Raw genomic sequence first — 22,058 nt, forward strand, 5'->3', positions numbered from 1 at the left:
ATAGAAAGGATTAAAAATTACAAGAATCCTGAGATTCAAAATTAACCAATCATTTGAATAATTCATTCTGTTGATTTTAATAGTAGAAATCCTGCCTTCCTCATGATATTTACTGCAAGACTTCAAAAAAATTAGACAGACTCTTGTTACGTGACACAAAAAGGGGTCCTGAAATGCAGGACAGTAAATGCAAGCTGTTTCCTCCTGTCCTTCCTTCCCACTTCACAGTGAACAAAGAATTTTCTGCCTCAGATTTCCCCGAGCTAAAAAGATCCTTGCAGCAGCTCCTGGAAATAGTTGCACAGTAGTAGTGCCACGGAAGCTGCTTCACATTCAGGTCAAATCTTGAAAAGAGCTTTAAAATGCTACCAGAGCTGAAGAGGCTTTATGCAAGAACCATAAGGTGCATCTCACACATTGAAATAAGCAACTAAGGAGACCGGGGAGAAACCTACCATTTCTAGTCAATGGAAAGAGAACTGACTCTTGTAAGAACAGGTGGTGTGGAAAATGATAAACAATGAACTTACAAAGGAACAAAGGTGTCCAGGAAATGTGAACTGCTCTACTCTAAGTGCCCCTCTAATGGGCAATGATAGATGGAACAGGAGGAGTAAAAGGGGAAAGCTAGAAAATAATGTGACAATTAGGCTCAGTCTTAAAGAAGAAATTTAATCACCAAAGGCATTTAATGATTCCTTATTTTAAAAACTAGGATGTTTCATGATCACAAATGTAAAACATGCCTTTCCAATTTTTCCTTGCTTACTACTCATTAATGTTAGTTTGACCATCTTTTCATGGGAATTTGGAGACTGAACAGGCATTTATTCTCTTAACTGGAAGTCTGATAACGTCCTTCATAAAGCTGAAATATATAAACACTGAAAATACAACCATTATTTTATCATTTTAAAACAACCTTTGATTTCACCCAAACATTATTTTAATATAGATGCCTGAAAATATTCCATAGTCAATGTGAAAGCTTTGTTGCAGTCTTGAATGAGTTTTTTTCACAGCATTACACTGGCAAGGCAATTAGCCATATTATTTCTAAAACAGTAATAGTTTTAGATGTCTGTTGTGAACTACCTAATACACAAGAACTTGATACTAGAAGCTCCTTGAATAATTAAGTTGCAAGTAACTCGGTGCCTCTGCACAGCTTTTGTAATCAGGTAGTGGATCAGTTCCGTAAAGCTTATTTAGGTTTTGTTTGGACAATGTTGTCCTTTTTCACTTGAGTAACTGTTCTAGGGCACCGTAGCTAATACTAATGCTATCTCCTGACAACCCTGCGTACATAAAATTGTTGCTGTTACTAAGATCCCTAGGCAGAGGATTGTCACTGGAACTGAGTGGCTGAGCATGGCTCCTTCACGTTTGACAGTAAATGCCAGACCTTGAATTCAGCTAAAATCTAAACAGGTACTGGCTGTGTGGAGAGCTCAAAATGTAGCTGAGAATTGCTTTGTCAGCAGGAATGTTTTGTGACAGCATCGCAGAAGCAACCACGCTGTTCACATCCCTCCTTACCCCAAGAACAAAAATCTCAGCTTCTTTACAAAAGGGAAAGGAGTGAAAGGTTGTGCCTACTGCATGCATAATTCATAATTCAGCATTCAGCATTATCCACTCCTTTAATAAAATATCTATTTATATTCCCTGATTATCTAACAGAATTCACTCTGACCTAAGGGAGAGATTAATTTTTCACTGGGTATCCTATTGCCACGTGGCTCTCTGTGTACGTTTTTTGCTTCTTTTCATCTGGAAATCTGAAAACAGAATTTTTCCCATTTATAAATAATTTCAGTTGTATACTATCCACTGCTCTTTGTAATAGCAAATCATTGCTTACTACGAGAAATGTACAGCCCCAAACTGTATTACTGAATGTTTTATTTTGGAAGTGTAAAGGGCTTTAAAAGAAACAAAAGTAAATATTCCAATACATTTTATATTGCATGTGGTAGGAGTGGCTCCGTATGATACAATATGGCCATTAATTTCTTTGAGGCACAGAGTTTAATACATCGATGCTTCCAGATCTGCTCTGGTGTCATACATAACATTGCCAGACCCTTTTGTTATCATTCACATTCAGCCTACTTTATTAATTATTAATATTCTATTTTGCTATATTGATTGTTCGAGGAATCAGTTAAAAACTACTGACTTGAGGACACTGCAAGACCCTAAATACTGCAACCTCTGAGGACATACTTTTTTTTTTGTCATGAAAAGATGTCATCACCTGCAGATGAATCAATGCAAAATGATTGTGTAATTAAATAGGACAGTCTGAACTGGTATTTAAAGCTGCAGACCATGCTTTTCCTACTCCCAGTGCTGCTTGAAATCTCTCATGTCTTTAAAAAAATATAATTAGCTTTAGATTTATCCCATAATAAATAACACCAGAACATACCTTGTGCTACCAACCTGAATTAAATAAAAAAACAAAAAAAAAGAAAGAAAAAAGAGGCCACCTCAGTGTTTCAAGTTTATGAGATCTTTCCGACACAAAGCCCTAAGAGAGTTTTCCAGTCAAAAGGCATCAGGAAGGCTCATCACTTAGGGTAAACTTGGGCTTTAGCTTGACAGACCTCTTCCTTACTGGGCCTTTAGGGGACAGTGGCATGGTGTCCATTATGCTCTTGTCCTCCTCCAGCTGCCTAGCAGTGCATGAAGGGGTGGGTACTTTCACCGTGTTGCCAAATTTAGAGTAGTCCACAGAGTATCGCCCATCTTCCTCTGCCACAATGGGCACAAACCTTTGGCCCCAGAGGATTTCGTCTGCCAAGTAGGAGGTTCTGGCTTGAGTAGTGATGCCGGTGGTCTCCACTACCCCTTCCAAGATGACAATAATCTCCAGGTCCTCGTGGTGGTGAAGGTTCACGGGAGAGATGTCGTAGAGGGGACTGTTCTTGTCTATCACATGGTAGATGATGAGTGGGGAGACGAGGAAGATGCTGTTGCCCCCTACGGGGTTCTCCATCTGGATGTCGATCTGGTTGAGGGGCACCACCTCTCCCTCCAGGCTGGCGGTCTTCTTCACGACCTGCATGCGAATGGTGGCGCTGATGATCATGCTCTTCCGGAGGTCACCCACTCGCAGCATGAAGCACAGCTTGCCTTCCCGCAGGGCGATGACCGCGTGCTTGCTGAAGATGAGAGTCTCAGCCCGGCGGTGGGCCTGTGAAGTCTTCATGAAGATGCAGCCCAGCATGATGGCGTTGATCACCAGCCCCACAATGTTCTGCACAATCAGTACAAGGATGGCAGCTGGGCACTCCTCTGTCACCATGCGTCCACCAAAGCCGATTGTCACCTGCACCTCGATGGAGAAGAGGAAGGCGGAGGTGAAGGAGTGGATGCTGGTCACACAGGGCACGAAGCTGTCCAGGGACCCTGTCGCACCCCCTCCGGGGTCACGCTGCAGACGGGTGCTGTGGTCCAGGTCTCCATGGGCAAAGGCTATCAGCCACCAGACCATGCCAAAGAGCAGCCAGCTGCACAGGAAGGACATCGTGAAAATAAGCAGCGTGTGGGGCCACTTGAGGTCCACCAGGGTGGTGAAGACGTCCTGGAGGAAGCGTCCCTGCTCCCGGATGTTTTTGTGGGCCACATTGCATGCCCCGTTCTTGCCCACGAAACGCGCCCTCCGCTCCCGGGCGCGGTACCGGGCATGATCCGGCACATCTTCTGCCAGCCGGGTCAGCACGTACTCCTCGGGGATGATCCCCTTCCTCGACAGCATGGCTCCCCGCCGCCGCTCCGCCGCTCAGCGCCACCCCATGCAGCCGCCGCTCCGCCGAGGGTGGGAATGAGGTGTGTGGGGGGGCGGCACGGTGACGGCCGCGTCGCGGGGGCCGAGCGGGTTCAACGGCGCCGCCGCAGCCCCCGCTGTAACCGGTCCGGGCAGCGCGACGGAGACGGCAACAGGGGCCGCGCTGTCACCAGGCGGCGCAGCCGAGGCCGCGAGCGGCGCGCGGGGCCGGGCTGGACCGCTCACGGCCTCCATGTTGCAAATCCCGAGCCGATACCGACCCCTCGGCGAGCCCAAAACGGCGGAACGAGGCGCTGAGGCGTTCCCGCGCAAGGCTGTGGAGGAGCCGCGCGCACCCTCCGCCTAACGGTCGTTGGGCAATGGCCGGCGGTTAAAAAGCGTTGGCCGCCGTTTCTCAGCGTCGCTGTGTGGGAAGGGGAGCGGGGACCCGGGACCCGGTACTGGATACCTCCCCGGTGAGCCCTGGGTGCGTCTTTGCTTTTAACCTCTATTTTTCCGCTGAGGAAGGGGGGAGGTCGGATTTTAGGCCGCGGCGGTGCGAGCGATCCCCTGTCCCCAAGGGCTGCTTTCTGTCAGTATTTGTTCGAGGATGGATTTGCTGTTGGTACCTGGCTTCTATTAACGGCACCTACTTGGAGTCGGTGTGGTTTTAGGTTGGACAGTTAGTTCATGAAATAGGAAACAAAATGGTGCTGGGGATTTTTTTAAAAGAAAAAATTAACGAAAGAAATGTACTAAAAATCTTGAAATTCACCTGCATGTCTTTCCGTAAGCAGGAGGAAAGCATGCATCTGCAGAAACGGGCAGGCAGTGCTAGCAAATTGGCTTGCAGAGGCCAAGTCTAAGGATACAGTGATTAAAGAGACACCCAGGACTAAAGGGGCTCAATCCCATGTATAAAATTTGCTAGAGTGATTTAGCCTAAGGAAGGATTTTTCTGAAATAACGAGCTTGTGAGCCGATGTGAGATGTGACTTCGGGAAAATGCCTGCTGCCCAAGTAGCACTGAAAATTCCAAACAAATGATCCCTCCACAAATGGTTAACCTGCGGTGACATGAACTTCCAGAGGGACCGCAACAGTGACAAGCAGCAGCAGACAGGAGCCTAGACCTTGCATGTGGCAGTACGATGCCTGTGTGTGCGCAAGTGCATACATGTGCATGTGTGTGAGGATGTGGTTTTGTAACGAGATGCCTTGTTTGGAAACACTCCAATGTGTTTACTTACTTTGCTCTATATATTTTGTTTCCATTTCAGTTTAGCCACCAACATTGCAGAGTTGCTAAAGCATCCTAGTATATTCTGGGTAAGAGGTTTCTTTAGTGCCAGTGGATTTATGATTTTATTTTTCTAATCGTGTGTGGCTATGGACTTTCCCTGCAGTTGTGGCACTAAGTGTAAGCAATTATTGGCATTGATTGCCTGGGCAAGGCAATTGCCCACTTGATGGCTGGGAGCCAGCCAGTTGAGGTTGAAATTAACTTTCGCCACCTACAGCTATTTAGTGGCCCACCTTGGGATTTCAGAATAGTGTTGTTGAGTTATTACTCAGAGCTCTCTGAGCAGTCATTATAGGTGTTGCAATTAAATGATTCCTATTATTATTTTTGCTTTTTATGTATGGATAGTTGCATGTCCTTGGATAATCCATTCCTTCTGGAGGTGTTGGTTTCCAGTAGTCTGTGCTTTCTCTTGTTCTGGGTTGTCTTTGTGGCTGTTTTGATAAATAAAACTAAAATAATAACAAAGTGCCCTGGCACCTGGCCACTGAGCTTAGCCAAAGATACTTCCCCTTTCTCTGTATCACTTGGTCTGCTAGATGCGCTTTTGTGCTTGCTGTGAATGTCTTCTGCACCTACACTTTAAGTACATGATTATATGTACAATTTAACTTTTTAAAATATTGGATTTTTTTATGCTTCTCTTTGGCAACATTAAAAACAAACAAAAGCCCCCCAAAAAAACCCACACACCAAAAAACTACAAAACAGCACCCTGCCAAAAGAAACCCAAACCAAAACCCCAATATAAATGAAGTAATTTGAAGATTTGCTTGTCAAAGGTGTGATTATCCAGCTGATGGCAACTCATAGTTACATCTATCACTGTGAAGTGAGCATGAAGAAGCTCTGTAACATCACACTTTTTTTGCAGAGGTGGGCATAGGCTTTCAAGGAGGCTGTCGCGTCCTTCATGCCATCTTTCCTTAAGTGTTTTCTGGTTCTTGCCTTATTCTGTACGTTTCCTCCAGAGGGCGATAACTACATGAGTGTAGAAAGAATATACCCGTGTCTGGGATGAGTGTTCTAAAAAGAAATTGGTCTGGTCCTGGGAATGACCAATGGAGCATACTGCATGAACACACTCACCATGTGGGGTTTGGGATTCTTGAACTCTGTAGAGCTAAAAGGATGTCTCTTTGACTCAACTTCTACTCTTTATTTGGACTGTCATTTGCCACTTCTTTTCCTTCGCTTCTGAGCACTTACTGGCTGAGTGGGACAGCAAAGCAAGAGGCTTCTGCTAAAGAATTTCTAGAGCAGAGTGAGGGAGCCCTGTCTTTGTGGATCAAGTGACAGATACTTAAAAAAGTGACAGATCTTCTGAGTGAGCCAACATATTTGTGTTAAGAGCTGCTGATCAAATTTGGCTCACAGGAATGAAGAATCCCACTCTGTAGTACTGTAGTTCTTCCACCCACAAAGTAGGTTTTACATTTCAAAACTCCCCCTCACCCTGATTTATCCTAGCTTTAATGACTATTGAAGAAGATGCAACTACGACATTAAAATTTCCTTGACACCATGCTATTATTCTGCTTTTCAGAAGCAGACCTTTCCTTCAGAGGCTACACACAGCCTAACATGAATTAAACCTTATAAATCACCTTGTTGTACAAGTGGGTAGACAGGAGAAAGATGTGGGAGCTGGCTGTGCAAAATCACAGGGGAAGGGATGAGTAGAGCTGGGAAGAGGACTAACTTATCAGGCATGCTGGCCTCCCAGGCATTCCCTTAGAACAGGATGAAATTGCCACACTAAGACAAGGGCATAAATCTTATAAATGAGTTATATAATGGAAGCATTTGCAGAAAACAAACTAAATAAAACAATCCTTAGTTGTGTCTCCATGGGCAGCTGACCCCACTGACACCTTTGGGACTGAGACAAGTCTCATCCCAGAAGAATCAAAGTCTGGACACGGCAGCTCCCTCAATACCTTCAAATGGCTGCTTTAGGGCTGCCTTCCACCCATATTAGCGCAGCACTTTCCTTAGTAATGCATCATTGCCATGCAAAATACATTTGTGAGCCTGATTTAACATTGACTTCAGGACTGCCTATCTCAAGGTTTAATGACTCAGGTAATGGCAAAGAGCCACCCACCACAGAATAATTTTCTTGGATACTGTTCCTAGTCACTGTTGAGACGCTAACCCTTTGGATTTAAGGGGCAGAAACTCCCTGGGACTTGGCCCTGTATCAACAAGAATAGACAAAATGTGTTGAGGAAATGTGAAGCATGTTCTCCCCAAGTGGCAGCTAAGAGGCCTCCCTGTTCACACATATTTATCCAGGAGCGTGGCACCATTAAGAAGATACATAATTGTTGGATATGAACCAACCCAGTCTCCTCCCCTGCAATGCTGCTTTGTGAAATACAAGCCTCATTTATAATGGAGGTGTATGCCACATGTACTTTGAGCTCTATTTCCTAATACTGCAAGGTATAATACAGTCTTGTTAGTCATATGCTGTGTCCTTCACTCCCTTACATTCCTTTCCAGGTAGGGTTGGCAGAAGCTTGTGGAATAGGACCTAATTCAAACTTTAGCATCAAATCTCAGGTACTGTATTAAAAGCCTATCAAACATCACTTGTCTAGATCTCTCCTCTTGCCCTTAGGATTTAGGATCTTCCACTCTTGAAAAGCTTCCACAGCTCACTCACTGCGGCCTGAGTTGGAGATGGCGTGCAGAGTGGTGTTTTCCTAAGCTTGTACAGGACCAGTGCTGGGCAGCTAGGAGACAGCACGCACAGCAGCTGTGGTAGAAACCTGCTCTGCGCTGTGTCCTGCCCTGGAAGGATGGTCACCTTCTCTTCTAGCCCTAATGGAAGCCTGGTATCCCAGAGTGGAAATGCACCTGTAGCCCTTGCAGATGTTTTTCCTTTGATGCTGCCCAGCAACTGATTTCTCTGGAGGAGGAGATACTTCCTAATGCCTATTTTCTCTTTTTTCTGTCCTAGGCAATGACAGGGTGGAAGTATCTCATCTGCATGGCTGTATCCTATCTCCTTTTACCATTGTTCATCCTACACTCTGGTGTTTGGTTATGTGTTCTGTGGCACCAGTCTAATGCCCTTGTGTCACATAAACAGTAGCAGGCAGATGCTGCAAACACACTACTGTGGGACTGGTGCAGCAACAGCAGTTCTTCAGTTTTTCTTGCTCTCTGCTGCTGTGCTAGAAGCAAGGAATTAAAAATACCATATATCCCATGAGAACACCAAGATATTTCTTTCTAGAAAATAAAGCCTTTAAAAAACAGATTCCAAATTAATTGATCAGGTTAAAGCAAAAGAAAAGGAGTTTTCCCAGGTTTACACATTCTTCAAAAAGGGCAAGGGGACAAAACCACATGTAAAGCCAAAGTTGCTAAAAGCAGAATAATGGTGGAAAACACTTAATATGTAATTTCTTGGGAAAATCACAGTGAATCTAGAAACAGTGTGGCAATGGGTAAAATACATGAAACTGGGAGGCAACGAGTCAAGCTCTCAGGAAAAGGTTACATACTGTTTATTTACTAGATTTGGAGGGATAATTTCCAGATGAATTGGTACATGTGTACCGATCTGGGAACTGCACATTAACCACTGATACCATATCACAACCTGCTTCTTCACTTCCTCTCAGTTTGGGAGGAAGGCTGGCTCAATTCCTTTTGGAATAAGCATGATATGATTCAGTGGTTGTAGAGCTGAGGCAGCCTAAGAAAGACTGAAGGAACCCACTTGTAATTAATTTCTAAAAGGTTTTAAAGGAGAGAGCAAGAGACACGGGCACCATCAATAAACCACAATATAATTTTTACAGGTTTTATATTTAGGTATTAAAGCTTTACAGAGTCATATGAGTAAAAGATATACAAGCTTTTGAGAAATACCTTTGGTATATTGCTATTCCTTCTGTATTTATGAAATCATGAGCATTATCTACAGTAGGGCTCTGCTACTTAAAAAATAGCATGTTAGTAAAATGACAGGAGAAGTTGAAGAGTTACATCAAAACTCCATGCTGGCTATGTTGCTTTGATGTGTTTCCTGTCATAGTTCAACCATGTAGTTTAACCATAATTCATCATTCTTTGGTAGCAAAGAAAAGGAAGGTTAGTAGTATACAAAAAAGGAAAGTACAAGGATAATTTATTAATGCTTCAGATGGAGAAAAATGGCTCATTTTATTAAAAAAGGAAAATCTCATTTTCTTATGAAATAGCATTTATTTACAGATATTTTACATTTTTAGAAAATAGTACAATTGTATTTTAAAATGCTTTATTCGGTTTTTTTACTTATCTGCTTGTACAAAAGATGCAAAGACACTGTCTTCTTGTTCTAGCAGAACCTCAGGCTTGTCATATTCCAAAATAACCCCTCTCTTCATTACAATAACCAAATCCGAATTGAGGATCGTGTGCACACGGTGCTGAAAAACAAACAAAATGCCAGTTCAGTGTATCCGGCAAATACGTTGCAGGATAAGACAGACTTCCAGAAATGGATTTTTCTGACAAGTTCAAGGCTACTTAGCCTATTTTACTGTTTCAGTGCTGCTGATAAACATCCAGACAGAGCCACATAGATATTCAAGTACCTGAATTAGGCACTTGAGTAAGAATAGTTATGTTAGTTCACAGTACAATGTCTCTAACCTGTTGTCCTGCCACCATGTGCTGCCACAAGATAGCCAAGAAGAGCAGGAACAGGCCATGTGCGTGTGGTACTCTATGCAAGTACTCTCCCAGTTCTGGACCACTTCTAGCATCAGGGGGAGTTCCTGAGCCTGGTGCAGTTTTGTCTGATTGTGAAACTGAATAGATCTAAGACCTTTTTTCTAAGACCTTTTCTGTCTCTTCTCTTGAGCTTTCACTGACATTTTGCATCCACATCTTTTGGAAAGGAGTTTTCCAGTTCTGCTCCCCACTGTGTGAAAAAAATCTCCCCTTTTGTATGCTCTGTGCCTTGCTGCTCAGACCTTCATCTGATGCCTCTTCCTCCTCGCCTAACGATTTTGCAGACTACTCTCACATGTCCTTACATTGTCCTTTTTCCAGGCAGAAGAAGCCTAACCTATACAGCTGCTCCCCTTGTGGGGCAGTTTCACACCTCCGATCATCCTTGTGCCTCTCTGCCGTTTTTCAGTGTAACACGTCATTGTGGTGAACTACACTCAGTATTCAAGGTGTGTTTGGCTCACACAATGTTTTCTTTTTTGTTCTTGACCCTTTTCCTAGTAAGCCCTAAGATTTGATTATTTTATTAGAAAGAAACCTCCCCATTTTTTTCCACAATGAATACTGAAAATAACTAACTTGGCTTTTCTGCAATGCCATTATTTTTCCTGAGCATTTCTTTCATATACACCGATCTCAGGGATTCATTTTTTGTGGGGTGGGGGTGGCTGCCTTACTGCACTTTCACATGTAATGACTTCTTAGCATAATTTCTGCTTTTTCTGGATAAGAGTTCAGCTTTTACAAGAATGCCTTTATGTTTCTAATAGTATTTTCTCTTGTTAAGGTACACCAGCTGCCTTTCTACACTTACTCAAACCTTTCCTAATATATAGCACACATTAGCTCTGTGATTTTTGAATACAGTCCTTCTGTAGTTTCCACAATCATCCCATTTTCCTCACTTCCTCTTTCAGCTATTTCCCCCCCTCCATCTATTTTTGGGTTCTGCTTTTAACAAGCTGCCTCCTTTTTACAGGGTCCCACATTCAAAAGTTGAGCGTAACTGCATTGGACTTTTTTCCTTTCCTTTACTCCAGCAGGGATATTTCACCTCAGAATACGGTGGTCCCTGTTATACAGTCACCATAAGGTTCCTTGTGATATCTTGGGCACCCTCAGTACCAAAACAGCTCTTGTATTGCCTTCTGTGGCTTCCTAGCCAGATATTCCATAAAATAATTGCTGATGGCATCTACAAATCTCATCTCTGCTGCAGTCCTCCTGTGACATTCATCCTGTCCTCAGGCAGGGGGAGGGGACTGAAATACCACATTCCAGTTGTACTTGCTGCCCTTAGTGTCTGGTATCTTTCAGGCTAACACAATAAGTGCTGCCATCCTGGTAAAGTAACATCAGTGATAACATAGGCCTAATTTTCCTTTTCTTATTCTTTCTAGGCACAAATTAGGAATATATGTCTCTCTCTGGAAAAAAACAACTACTCTGCAAACCAAATCGACCAACTAAGCCAAAACCCAAACCACTACCCAAAATCTCTGCATAGTGTTTCCGCTGTGTAGCATTTTGAATGCAAACCCATCTGCTTGTAAACCAAATAGCATTCTGTAAGTAAAACCAAAGTAAGTTTATTCCAAAAACGCTATTTCTTTGAACTGTGCAGTTTAAAACTATTAAAGACTAATGAATTTTCCTGTCATATCCCCAAACAGACTAGAAAAGATACATAAATGCAAGATGCACTTTTAGCAAGTCTGAATGCAAAGTCTGAAATTTTAGGCAGAGAAGTCAGGAAATTTCATGTTTGTGATTCCTTTGCTGAACAGGTATTTTAAGATAAATCAGGTTTTCTATTGTACATCTGCTAGGTGAAAATAAAAAGATGGTGTAAGATTCCTAAGCATATATTTCTTGAGTTGTATTTAATGTTTGAATCTTAAAAGCATAATGACATTATTTCACCTCTCTGAAATATGTATTTTTAGAAAGTAGAGCACTGAAAGGTGTATATTTCTTCTGGCATATCTGTTGTTGAGCCAACTGCTTTGATTCAGGCCAAATCTCTTCCATAAACAATTTTTATAATAGATACTCAAGATCTTTATATAATGACTTCAAGAATATGCAAACTTAAATTCAATCACTGTCAACAGGGATGGAATGTTTATTTTTAAGTTAGTAAGAAACTTGTTTATTTAAATTCTGAAACGTAATTTTATCTGCCTCTTTATACAGTGGCACAACTATTCTATAACTTGATTTGTCCTTAGTTCAGCAATTATTGTAGTTTGATGAAACTTAGATTTCATGGTAGTCTGAATCATACTGTACTTTAAACGAGCATAAAATGAGTAACAAAAAGTAGACCTGTACTTAGATTACATGCCTTTACAGGCAAACAGACCTAGCATCATCACACAGCACATTTAATAAACTGTTGTTATGTATTTAAATAAGTAGTTTAAAATGGAAAAGAAAGCTCACATTTAAACACTGCTTTAAAGAAAAAAAAATTAGTGATAAAATTAGCATAGTCAGATCTTGTCAGTATTAATAAATGTGGCATTTTTGATTCTTGTTCCCGTTCCAATGGCAGCAGAAACTGTACTTACTGCTATTGTAACCACAGTACGGTCAGCAAATGCAGTCATGACTACCTTCTGCAGTATGTTCTCCTATATAGAAAAACATTTGTTGCTTTTTAGACAACAGAAGTTACATGATAAACACACAGAAAGTAAGAAGGATTAAGTAACCACTGATTACTCCATGCTTTTATTGATTCTTCATTGCAGAAATGAAAAATTAACTACAAATTAGAGCTTGATCATGTTAGCCCTGCTTGCTCCCGCCATCCCCCACTGCCTTTGGGCTTCAGCACACACAAGATCTGTGTGCCTTGGCCCCCAGGCCTCAGCTGTCCTAACCTCAGCTGTACAGTGTGAATCAGAAGTGAATTCAGTATCCTGCCAGGCTGCCCGCATGCTGGCACCTCTGCAGCATGTTCTTCACCCTGCTGGAAGCCCAGGAATGTCCCAGCACACTGGGGACTTCTAACACCAAGGGGTGGCAGAGATAACTAAAGGAGTGTGGTGTACCTGGCATATTTAACAGTGGAGATGATATTTAAGATGGTCTTAACATACATAGTTCTCACTCAACAAGTACTCATCCTTTACTATTTAGGCAGCATGATGTGTACTAAAATCAGCCTAGAAATGTCACTAGCACAGATACCTTTATTTATTCTTATCTGTTCTTTAGAGATGTATCTCAAGGGAGGAACTATACCCTCGATGTGTCAAAACTCAGAATACATTTTAACTGGGCTAATTACAGTCCAAATTTCCAACCTTTCTGACACCCAACGCACTAACGTTTTACAGAACTAAAAACTGTTAGCTGTTACAATAAACTTATCTGATTCTATTCTTTATTCATAGAAAAATCATGAAGAAGACTAAAACATTTCTCACAACTTACTAGAGGAAAAAAAAAATCCTTTTACACTTTTATTGTGTAGTTTAACCTCTGTCTAGCAATTTCAGGCTTGGTTTCAACCCTTCTAACTTCTAGACTTGTCCTGTCTGCTATGCTGGGGAAATCTGTCTGCTTGCCAATTTACCTTTCACTGACCAACCCAGCTAACCTTTCAAAGCTTTGTTTACTTTAGGAAATCAAACTGCAGATGAAAATAACATGCTTTGTTTTCCTAATGCAAGCAGTGCTAGAATATCTATTAACCCCCTGGTAAGAAGCTCTTTAGATTAGTGAGCAGTGACTCAGAACTACCTGGACTTGTAAACACACCTGCACTAAATATGATGTAAATGTATTACAGAGAAGATAGAATTGCTTTCCACCTTTTGCTTTGTATATTAACAGTTGGGTGTTGTGTCTGCCCCACCTTGCTGCCCCCCAAAAAACCAAAACCCAAACCCCCAAGAAATCAGAAATACTCCAAACTCACTGTTGCCATATCAATAGATGCTGTGGCTTCATCCATGATGAAGATGCTTGTCTTCCGCACAAAAGCCCGTGCTAAGCAGAACAGCTGTCTTTGTCCCTGGCTAAAGTTTTCACCTCCTTCTGTGACTATAGCATCTAGAAATGATACAGAACAAAATGTGTCTATGGGTGTAAGTCTGTGTGTCTGAGAGGGTCAGGTCAGTGTAGAGCATATGCTTGGAAAACATCTCAATTTCAGCATAAAGATTTTCAAAGTAATGTTTCCTAGGTTTACAGTGGCTGGTGACCCAATGTTGCCTGTTCATTTCCATTGTTCAACACAACCGGTACTCCTGTTTCTTGATACTCTTTATATCTATTAGACATTGAAGTAACTAAGGATGTTTTAAGAATGGGTTCCTCTGGAAGATGTGCCATCTAGGGTACTGCATCTCTCCATCACAGTGACATCTACCATTTCTTTACCCTAAGGCAGTGTGTAACTTACGGTTTGTTTTTTTTGGTGTGTGTGGCCATGAATATTGGAAAATACAGAAGAACATACTCTAGGTAACACTGATTTGTTGACACTTTTAAGGCCTGTAAACCTCAATGCTTCACAATGAAGACATTCTGCAATAAAATTAAGAATTTCACTACTGATTTAATAGGAGCAGGATTCTGCCCCACAAGGGCAGATGGTAAGGCAATTAGATGGATGTAGAACCTTTGCCTGCAGCAAGCACTTGTTGTCACTCTCCATAAACCTAAAAAGTCCTTATTTTTCAGCAACTATGTTTTTAATAAATAGTAATGTGGCAGTTTAGGCTGGGTGCCTCCTGTTCCTGCCACATAAATTATACCTCCTGTGTCCAGAGGGTCCAACCCAGTAGGTGGACACAGGAAATAGCATATTTCATACCCATAATGTCCTGTGCCCTGTAAATCCATCTGCATAGTCTTTCTCTTCCTCCTCTCTCTGTTCTCGTGGGAGATGCTCCCTATCAGGTAATGGTGGGGGAGTATCTCAAGGCTTCTTAGGCCGGTTCAGGTCTAATGCCAGAAGGAGAAGGGGGAGGGGCAGTGTCAGACCTGAGACTGGCCTAGCAGGGTGGGGGGAAGAAAGTGCCCTGGGGGGTTTTGGGCATACCCTCAGGTGGGGAACAGGGAAGTGTTGGGAGGTTTTGGGTGTGCTATAGGGGATTCTTTTGTCACTGTTCTTGAAGTTTCTGTAAAACACTTACTGCTTTTCCATTTAAACTTTCCATCACTTCTGCAATCCATTTGTGTGAGTGTCATTCTTTCGCCCCTCTCAGGGGCAAGAGAGGATCTGCCTGGCCTCAAACCAGGACAAGTAAACATGAAAAAGGAGCACTGTGAACACTGGTAGTTATCTTCTCAAGAAGGAAGTCTTATTACCTAGGCCCCCAGGGAGTGCTTTCACCACATGCTTGAGCTGTGCTATTTCCAGTGCTTCCCACAGCATGCTGTCAGTGCACTTCTTCTCAGGGTCCAAGTTAAACCTAGTTATGTGTAATTCAAGAATATCAGTCAATATGAACTTCTGCAATGCATTTCTTCTTTTAGTGTGCTTAGAAACAAAGTTGCAAATAATCAGAATCACATACTAGAGACACCATTCTGATCATTGGTATAAAGCCACTGAATTTTTAGGCTTAGTCAACATTTACACCAATGTGATTAAGAACAAAACTAGACTCCTTCAGTTGAGCAAGATGGGAAAAGTTTTCTGTTTTGCAAATATCTTTGTGGTTTTAGAAGTAATCTTGTTACAACTAAAGAAATGCTCATGTTTTACTAGATAAAGCTCTGAAGAAAAAAAGTCAAAAACCAATCTGTGAATATCATCAGTTCAAATGAACACATTTTTTAAACAGAGGCAGTGATCCTGTCCACTCCTACTGAGGAAACAGGAAGTGGTGTGAATCAGCAGTTCTGAAGAAGTCATGCTATGGTATCATTATTGTATCTAATGGCATATAAGTCACTGTATGGCTTTTATTGCTGGTGCTTAATGCTTACCGGATCGTTCCACTGAATAAAATAGGATCTTGGAGAATGATTGACAGCCTGGATCTCAATGTCTGTAAAGGGAGCTTAGCAATATCTATACCATCAATGATAATCCTTCCTATTCAAAAGAAAAGGGACAATCTGCTAGCCTCTTTATTGTGACACACCACTGCTGCAAAGATATGGCTCACTTTCAGCTTGCAATACAGTACAGTAGGAACAGACCTTGAATTGCATATCCCCTTATTCACTAATGAAAAAAGTTTTGGTTAAGCAGCAAGCAGAACCATCTTGAGACTAAGCCTTAAATGGAAAAAATGCAAAGTGTATCTCTAATATTTTATAAATAATTAGACACACAACTTATCTGCCTCACCATTATAAACATCTATCAAGCAACAAAATAAAAGATTACTACAATCAGGGACTAGTTAGCAGGGAAAACAGGCATTTCAGAAAGTCAAATTGCTACTGAGCACTTGGAAATTTTGTCTCCAAGTACCACTGTCTGGCTCTGCATAGGGGTCCTGTGGGCAACGTGGCTGGAAACTGAGGCTAAATTTTTTTGAGATGCAGAGGAAGATACTCCATGATATGGCACACGTAGCAGGAAATATGGCAGGAAATTCCAGGGCAGCAGGCCAAACTGCAGTCCCCACTTCCTGAGTTTTCTGGGCCAAGTGGGTCCTATCCATGCCTTATATGAGTATCTTTCACCACACTTTTTAACACCTTCCCCTTTCGTGGTTTGCTTCTATGGCTATGATTTAACAGCACAAGAACTTCTGCTTCTGTTAAGTAGAATTTATATTGATCCAGCATATCAATGGCACACAGCTGTTAGGTGACAGATGATAGCATGTTTATACAAGATTTTAAAACTGCACTTCAAAGCTGCTGCTAAGGACTACCAAAGCACATTCTAAGAGCTAAGCTTGACCAACATGAAAAAGCATTAACCTTACCTTCAAAAGTGTCAACCATTCTGAAAAATGCAAGAGAGAAGGAGGATTTTCCACTGCCTGTTCGTCCGCAGATTCCTATCTGTGACACAGAAAGCAGATGAACATCAAGTGAACATAAATGGATAATGTTTGTATTTGACACTTAAGGTGAATGGATAGAGGAACTCAACTGGCCATAACAGAGTCCCTAAGTTCACTTTGTCTTCAGGGGTCTAAGCAATGTAGAGAAAAATCAAGGCCAGTCCAATATATACAGGAACAACAAGAGAATGACATAGAGAAGTGGAAGGAGGTCTAACCAGTGCTGCAGGCAAAACTTAAGATCCAGACGTGGCCCAGTTTACCTAGGACAGACATATAGGAGTAAAGAGAAAAACAATAGAGAAAAAAGACATTGAAGCAGAAGTGATGGCAATAAAGGCAACAGAGCCACATGGGATTGATGGAAAATACATCTAACACAGTGAAGGGCCACTCACTTCTTTTGGCACTATGTGCTGGCAGCAGGGCACTGGGATACTGAGAAATAGTGTGTAATTTTAACGTCTCACTCTAACATGTGCCTGAACACAACAAACTAAGAAACCCACAGGCTCCTAAATCCAGTGCATTACACTTTTAGAGTAAAAATTCTGCAAACCAAAATGCACTGCAGTATGTTTTTTCAACTGTGTGATTTCTATGATGTGCTAGTCTAAAGAGCTTCTCAGAATCCTTGCAGTTCTTTACCTTTTGTCCTGGGGAGATGTGGGCATTGACATGTTTTAGCACTGGCTTTAAGTTGCTATCATATCGGACACTGAGGTTCTGGATTTGGATTTCGCCTCTGTCTGGCCAGTTCTGAGGAATCTGTGAGGAAGCTGTACCAGGAGAATAGGAAAAAAATACATTAACCCTCTCATAATAAATTAATTAGGTCATTAAGTGATTTATTATATTTTTCATGTTAATACACTGCAAAATCATTAAAATTTCAGCAAGCTCTTTCTGCATGCTGCACAAAACTGCACTTACAAAGGAGCCCTTCGTAATTTTCAGCTTCTGTTTTGAGAAGGCCATTGATTCTTTTCACTGCACCCAGCTGGATCTCCATGTCAGCCAGGTTACGAACCATCCAATTCAGGTAGTTAGACACCTGATGTAAAGCAAATACACTACTAAATTCCAGATTTTTAGTAATTTGCAACCTTTGACCAGCATGCAGCTTATATTCTTCCACAGTTACACTCGTCCAGCCTTAATGAGCTGAAGTTGTGAGTGAGCTGTACAATACACATCAACAGAGTGACAGCAATGTTTAAAGCTTGAATTTCCTGATTGCAGTGAACAGGTAGATCTGATATACACCAACAGGAAAAAGGAATGGGAGCAATAAAGGCAGGCCAAAAGACATCTTGGTAACAAGGTTTGACAGTCTAGAACAATGTAGTGGGGTATAATTACAACTGATGCACTGGAAAAAATACTCTTAATAATGGAAGACAAGATAAAAAAATATGATGCAACTTGGCAAGTTTTGTTGACATATTTGAACTAACACTTCAATGAGTATTTTGTCTGAAGAAATCACACACTCAAATATATCAACCACTGAATGTGAACTGAAGTTAAGACATGGTTTCAGTGATGTTACAGAGTACCCGCTATAGATGTACAGACACCTTCAATCTTCCTGTTCATCTCTGTGCCCTGAAGAATTACAAAGAAATGGGAACAAAAAGGGTCCCGAGATTCTTACCATAAGAGCATATGTTAGTCCCAAGCCTACAAGTCCTGAAGAGAGGTTACTATACAAGCAACTGGTAATAGAAGTGACAGCTGCTATGAGTACCACACATGCTCCAATGTACTCCTGAAAGAATATGAATAGGCTCCATCATTACAAGGCTACAGATGACTAAAACATTCTCATAACTTTGCATACCAAACAACAAATTCTTTGCAGTTTGAAATGCAGGCATAAAACACCAACATAAACACAGACCCTGCCTAAGGTTGTGCTGTTTGGAGATGCTGTTGCATACAGGAAGAGTTGTGCCAATACTGCTAATCTTCTGGAGAAGCCAACACAACTATCTTAGCATGTAGTAGAGGTAGCTGAAACTATGCAGGTGCTGTACATAAGGTAGGAGGGGAGTGCTCATGTGACCCCCTCTGGCTGACAATGAACTGCTTGGAGGCACTGTGGTTGCTCCTGGGTGGCTACCATCATATTTGTTCACACAAGCTGTCCTTGCACAGCATGTATCTATTAGTTGGATTGTGTCCATGCATAATGGGCTTTTGCTACTTTAAATCATTAGTGATTTGACTTCCCACAGACAATCTTTGTATAAAATTATGTGACAGACTGGAAAACAAATGGCATAGGAGGGAAACTGTCACTTGTCTTATGTTTGTATTACTGAGTGATCTTGGCATAGATCAGAATTAGGAACGTATGGTGGTCTCTAGGACTCTACGTGTAAAAGGTAATAACATAAGATGCCTGAACCTAAGTAGCAAAAAGTACCTTCACTACAACCAGCTAAAATGGAATCCATAATGGAGAGCATGAGGAGAGCTAGCATACATTTAGTGCATATAAAAGGAGCCCATGCTACCACAGCAGCAATACTACACCTGTATCAGACAAAGTCTGATACAAATATCACCATGCCCAAGACACCATTCCTCAATTTGCTTTTCAAGGAATTATTTTAATAAATAGTTCTCATGCCAGTCCACTTAGTGAGCACACTAAGGAAACAAGCACCCGAATACTTTTGGCATTCTTCAGATGAACCAAAACAGATGTAAACCTGTCCATGCTTAGCAAGAGAGGTTCCAAGATGTTGAAATGTTCCTGGGGAACCCACAAGGCAAAGGCCTGCTAACACTAACACAGTCCCAATAAAGGCAGCCTGGCTGGTGACACAGCTCAACCAGCTCTGATCACTGTTCACACACAGAGGAGTCAATGTGACCTATGAATGCTGTTCTTGTCTTGGAGAAACAGCTGCAGGCTATGGTGAAAATTCATACTCTGTTCAGTTTTTCCAGGGTGGGCTGGACACATGTTCAATTACAGATACAGAGATATAGAGGTAAAGATATAGTTTCAAAATCCAGAGGCGGCTGGGTAGCTGTTGGATGCCTCATCAGATTGATTGAAGTCAAAGAAATTCATTGTGTATATAAGAAATGAATGTACTTGCCATGCGGACTTCCAGCCAGCGATTGGCAGCTGTAAGGAAAAGGGAAGCAATGTTGTTGGAATCTGTGTATTCAAGAAGCTTTTGTCGAAATTTGGCTTCATACCTAGGAAAAGAAGCAGAAACAGCAGGATGAAGTTCCTCTTCTCGATCTTATAATCTCAAGTTTTAAACTTTGTATCACTGCAGTGCCTAGAAATTTAACAATTTATAAAGCATCGATTGAAAGTACCTCCATTCATGATAATGCCAACCTTGCTCAAAGGTGTTTGTCCTAACCACTAACCAACAGGAACACTTTGGGAAACAGAAATCCAAGCACATGGTGCAACAATAAGTAACAGACTGAAAAAAGTGTCATTCCCTCCCAAATGAATTAGCCACAGAATACAAAATAAGATTAATGGCAAGCAGGTCTGTTTACAGTTTATTACAGATGATCTGCACCCACTCATCAGAACAGCTGCATCAGTGAATTAATTCTGCCTTGAATTCAGCAAATAAGGAAGATGATTCCCCGCTACCTTTTATCTAGACCAGGGGCTTGGAAAGCATGCAAGTCACCACAGGCATATTTATTTGCATAGGTGTGATGTTAATAATAAAACGTATCAATAACGTCTAATAATAAGAAGTTTGGCACAGAAGTTTTTTCCAGGGTAGTAATGGAAGCTTGAAGGCCTGAAGTTCTAGTTTAAGCACCCAAAGCTTGCCCTTTTCTCTCCTTTATTACATTAGCAAGCTTAACAAACTTGGCCCTATTTATAGCCTTAGCTACTATGGCTGCAACAAGCACCACTTAGTTATAAAACTCAGCCCTCCTTATACTGATATGAAAGAAAGAGAGGACAGTGTTTTAACTATGAAGTACATAGCTTTGAGAAGCTTTCAAATTTGTTCACTGTAGAGTGAATCCTTCTTCTGAGTACAGTATAATCAAGTTACAACTTTCACATAGATCCTGTACGATTTTAGGGGAAGAAGTTAAGAGCCACGTTGTGGAAGTAGTTTGGCTGCTCACAGCTTGGCCAATATGCCAAGACATGACTGCTGCAAGCAACAGAGAACGGCCTGTGCTAGTTCCAAGTGTGTTGGTGTTTGTGTAGCCTGGAGTGGTTGTTCCTGAAAGTCAGCATATCAGAATTTCTCTTCAGAAGAGTCCCCAGATGAGCAGGCCTCTCAATATAGACCAATCTTTGGAGAAGCCTTCACATACACATTTTATTGATTATTTAGAACCAATATTATCTGAGGTGCTGGACAGCAAACTACAAATCAATCCAAGGCATTTGCTGGTTTATTTATATCTGCTGCAGTAGCTGTCTTTCTGATCTCCCTCTGCATTTTTTCGCACATTTCTTTCCTTATGCATTCTGAGTAAGTGCAGGATGGAGAGTTACCATAGGAAGGGACACTCCAGAAATAACTAGCACCTCCTAACTTAATGACTGGATTCCTGAATTAGTGTTATTTTTAGGGATACTCAAGCTAGCGAGTCTGAACTCCACTGCTACTAATATGTTAGGCAGCTGAAAAGCTACATAGTCCTAAAAATAGCAGGTTACCAGCTGATGTGGGAGGCTGATGGAATACAGAACTTACTGAGCACACATAGCTCTTTGGGTCAGACACAGAGCAATGACTGCAAAATTTTAGAATGTTTCTTTACAGTGGTGTTCATTTCAAGGGGACAGGAAGATCCAAAAGAGAATGCTCCAAAAAGCTGAAAACATTAGCTACATGTCATTGAATATTATTTATTGTATCAATACTTGACACAATATAGAACTGCAGATCCTTTTGATAAAGTAGAAGAATATGTTGATAAATGTAAAAGCAACAATTAAAAGAGAAATTGAATTTCCTTAAAACTGACCACAGACATAGCTACAAACTAGAGAATACTGTTGGCACTTAAATATTCAATAGCAGTAATTATTAATGGAAAATACTATGCTGTTCCACCACTCTTCAGGAGGCTCTCTCCAGTCAAAAAAAGAAAACTCTAAAAACTCTCAGACTGTTTTTACTGAGCTATTTATATCCTATATAGAATAGTTTAAGAACAGTTAACTTTGCACATTACTTCTGTTATAAAATATAAAGTATAGGTTAGGAGGAATAAATGCCATTATTACTGT

General features: G+C 41.4%; 2 protein-coding genes across 2 annotated transcripts in view; both read right to left on the reverse strand.

Annotated features, from left to right (window-relative positions):
* Positions 1 to 407: 407 nt before the first annotated feature.
* KCNJ11 (potassium inwardly rectifying channel subfamily J member 11) lies at positions 408 to 3,938 on the reverse strand. The gene has a single exon (XM_068148098.1). The coding sequence runs from the start codon at positions 3,764 to 3,766 to the stop codon at positions 2,564 to 2,566; it is 1,203 nt and encodes a 400-aa protein (XP_068004199.1). The 5' UTR covers positions 3,767 to 3,938; the 3' UTR covers positions 408 to 2,563.
* A 4,752-nt stretch (positions 3,939 to 8,690) lies between these two features.
* ABCC8 (ATP binding cassette subfamily C member 8) overlaps positions 8,691 to 22,058 on the reverse strand; it is a 69,159-nt gene continuing 55,791 nt past the window's right edge. The window contains exons 30-39 of the mRNA XM_068148097.1: positions 19,921 to 20,023; positions 18,462 to 18,575; positions 17,738 to 17,858; positions 17,453 to 17,583; positions 16,724 to 16,802; positions 15,768 to 15,876; positions 15,144 to 15,247; positions 13,747 to 13,880; positions 12,389 to 12,451; positions 8,691 to 9,508 (exon numbers count right to left, since the gene is read on the reverse strand). Coding sequence (XP_068004198.1) covers positions 9,371 to 9,508; positions 12,389 to 12,451; positions 13,747 to 13,880; positions 15,144 to 15,247; positions 15,768 to 15,876; positions 16,724 to 16,802; positions 17,453 to 17,583; positions 17,738 to 17,858; positions 18,462 to 18,575; positions 19,921 to 20,023 — 1,096 coding nt within the window. The 3' untranslated portion in view covers positions 8,691 to 9,370. The remainder of the gene's footprint in view (positions 9,509 to 12,388; positions 12,452 to 13,746; positions 13,881 to 15,143; positions 15,248 to 15,767; positions 15,877 to 16,723; positions 16,803 to 17,452; positions 17,584 to 17,737; positions 17,859 to 18,461; positions 18,576 to 19,920; positions 20,024 to 22,058) is intronic.

Source organism: Melanerpes formicivorus, unplaced genomic scaffold, assembly GCF_026170545.1.
Source record: "Melanerpes formicivorus ecotype bairdi unplaced genomic scaffold, bMelFor1.0.p_v2 SCAF_16, whole genome shotgun sequence".
NCBI classification, from domain to species: Eukaryota; Metazoa; Chordata; class Aves; order Piciformes; family Picidae; genus Melanerpes; species Melanerpes formicivorus.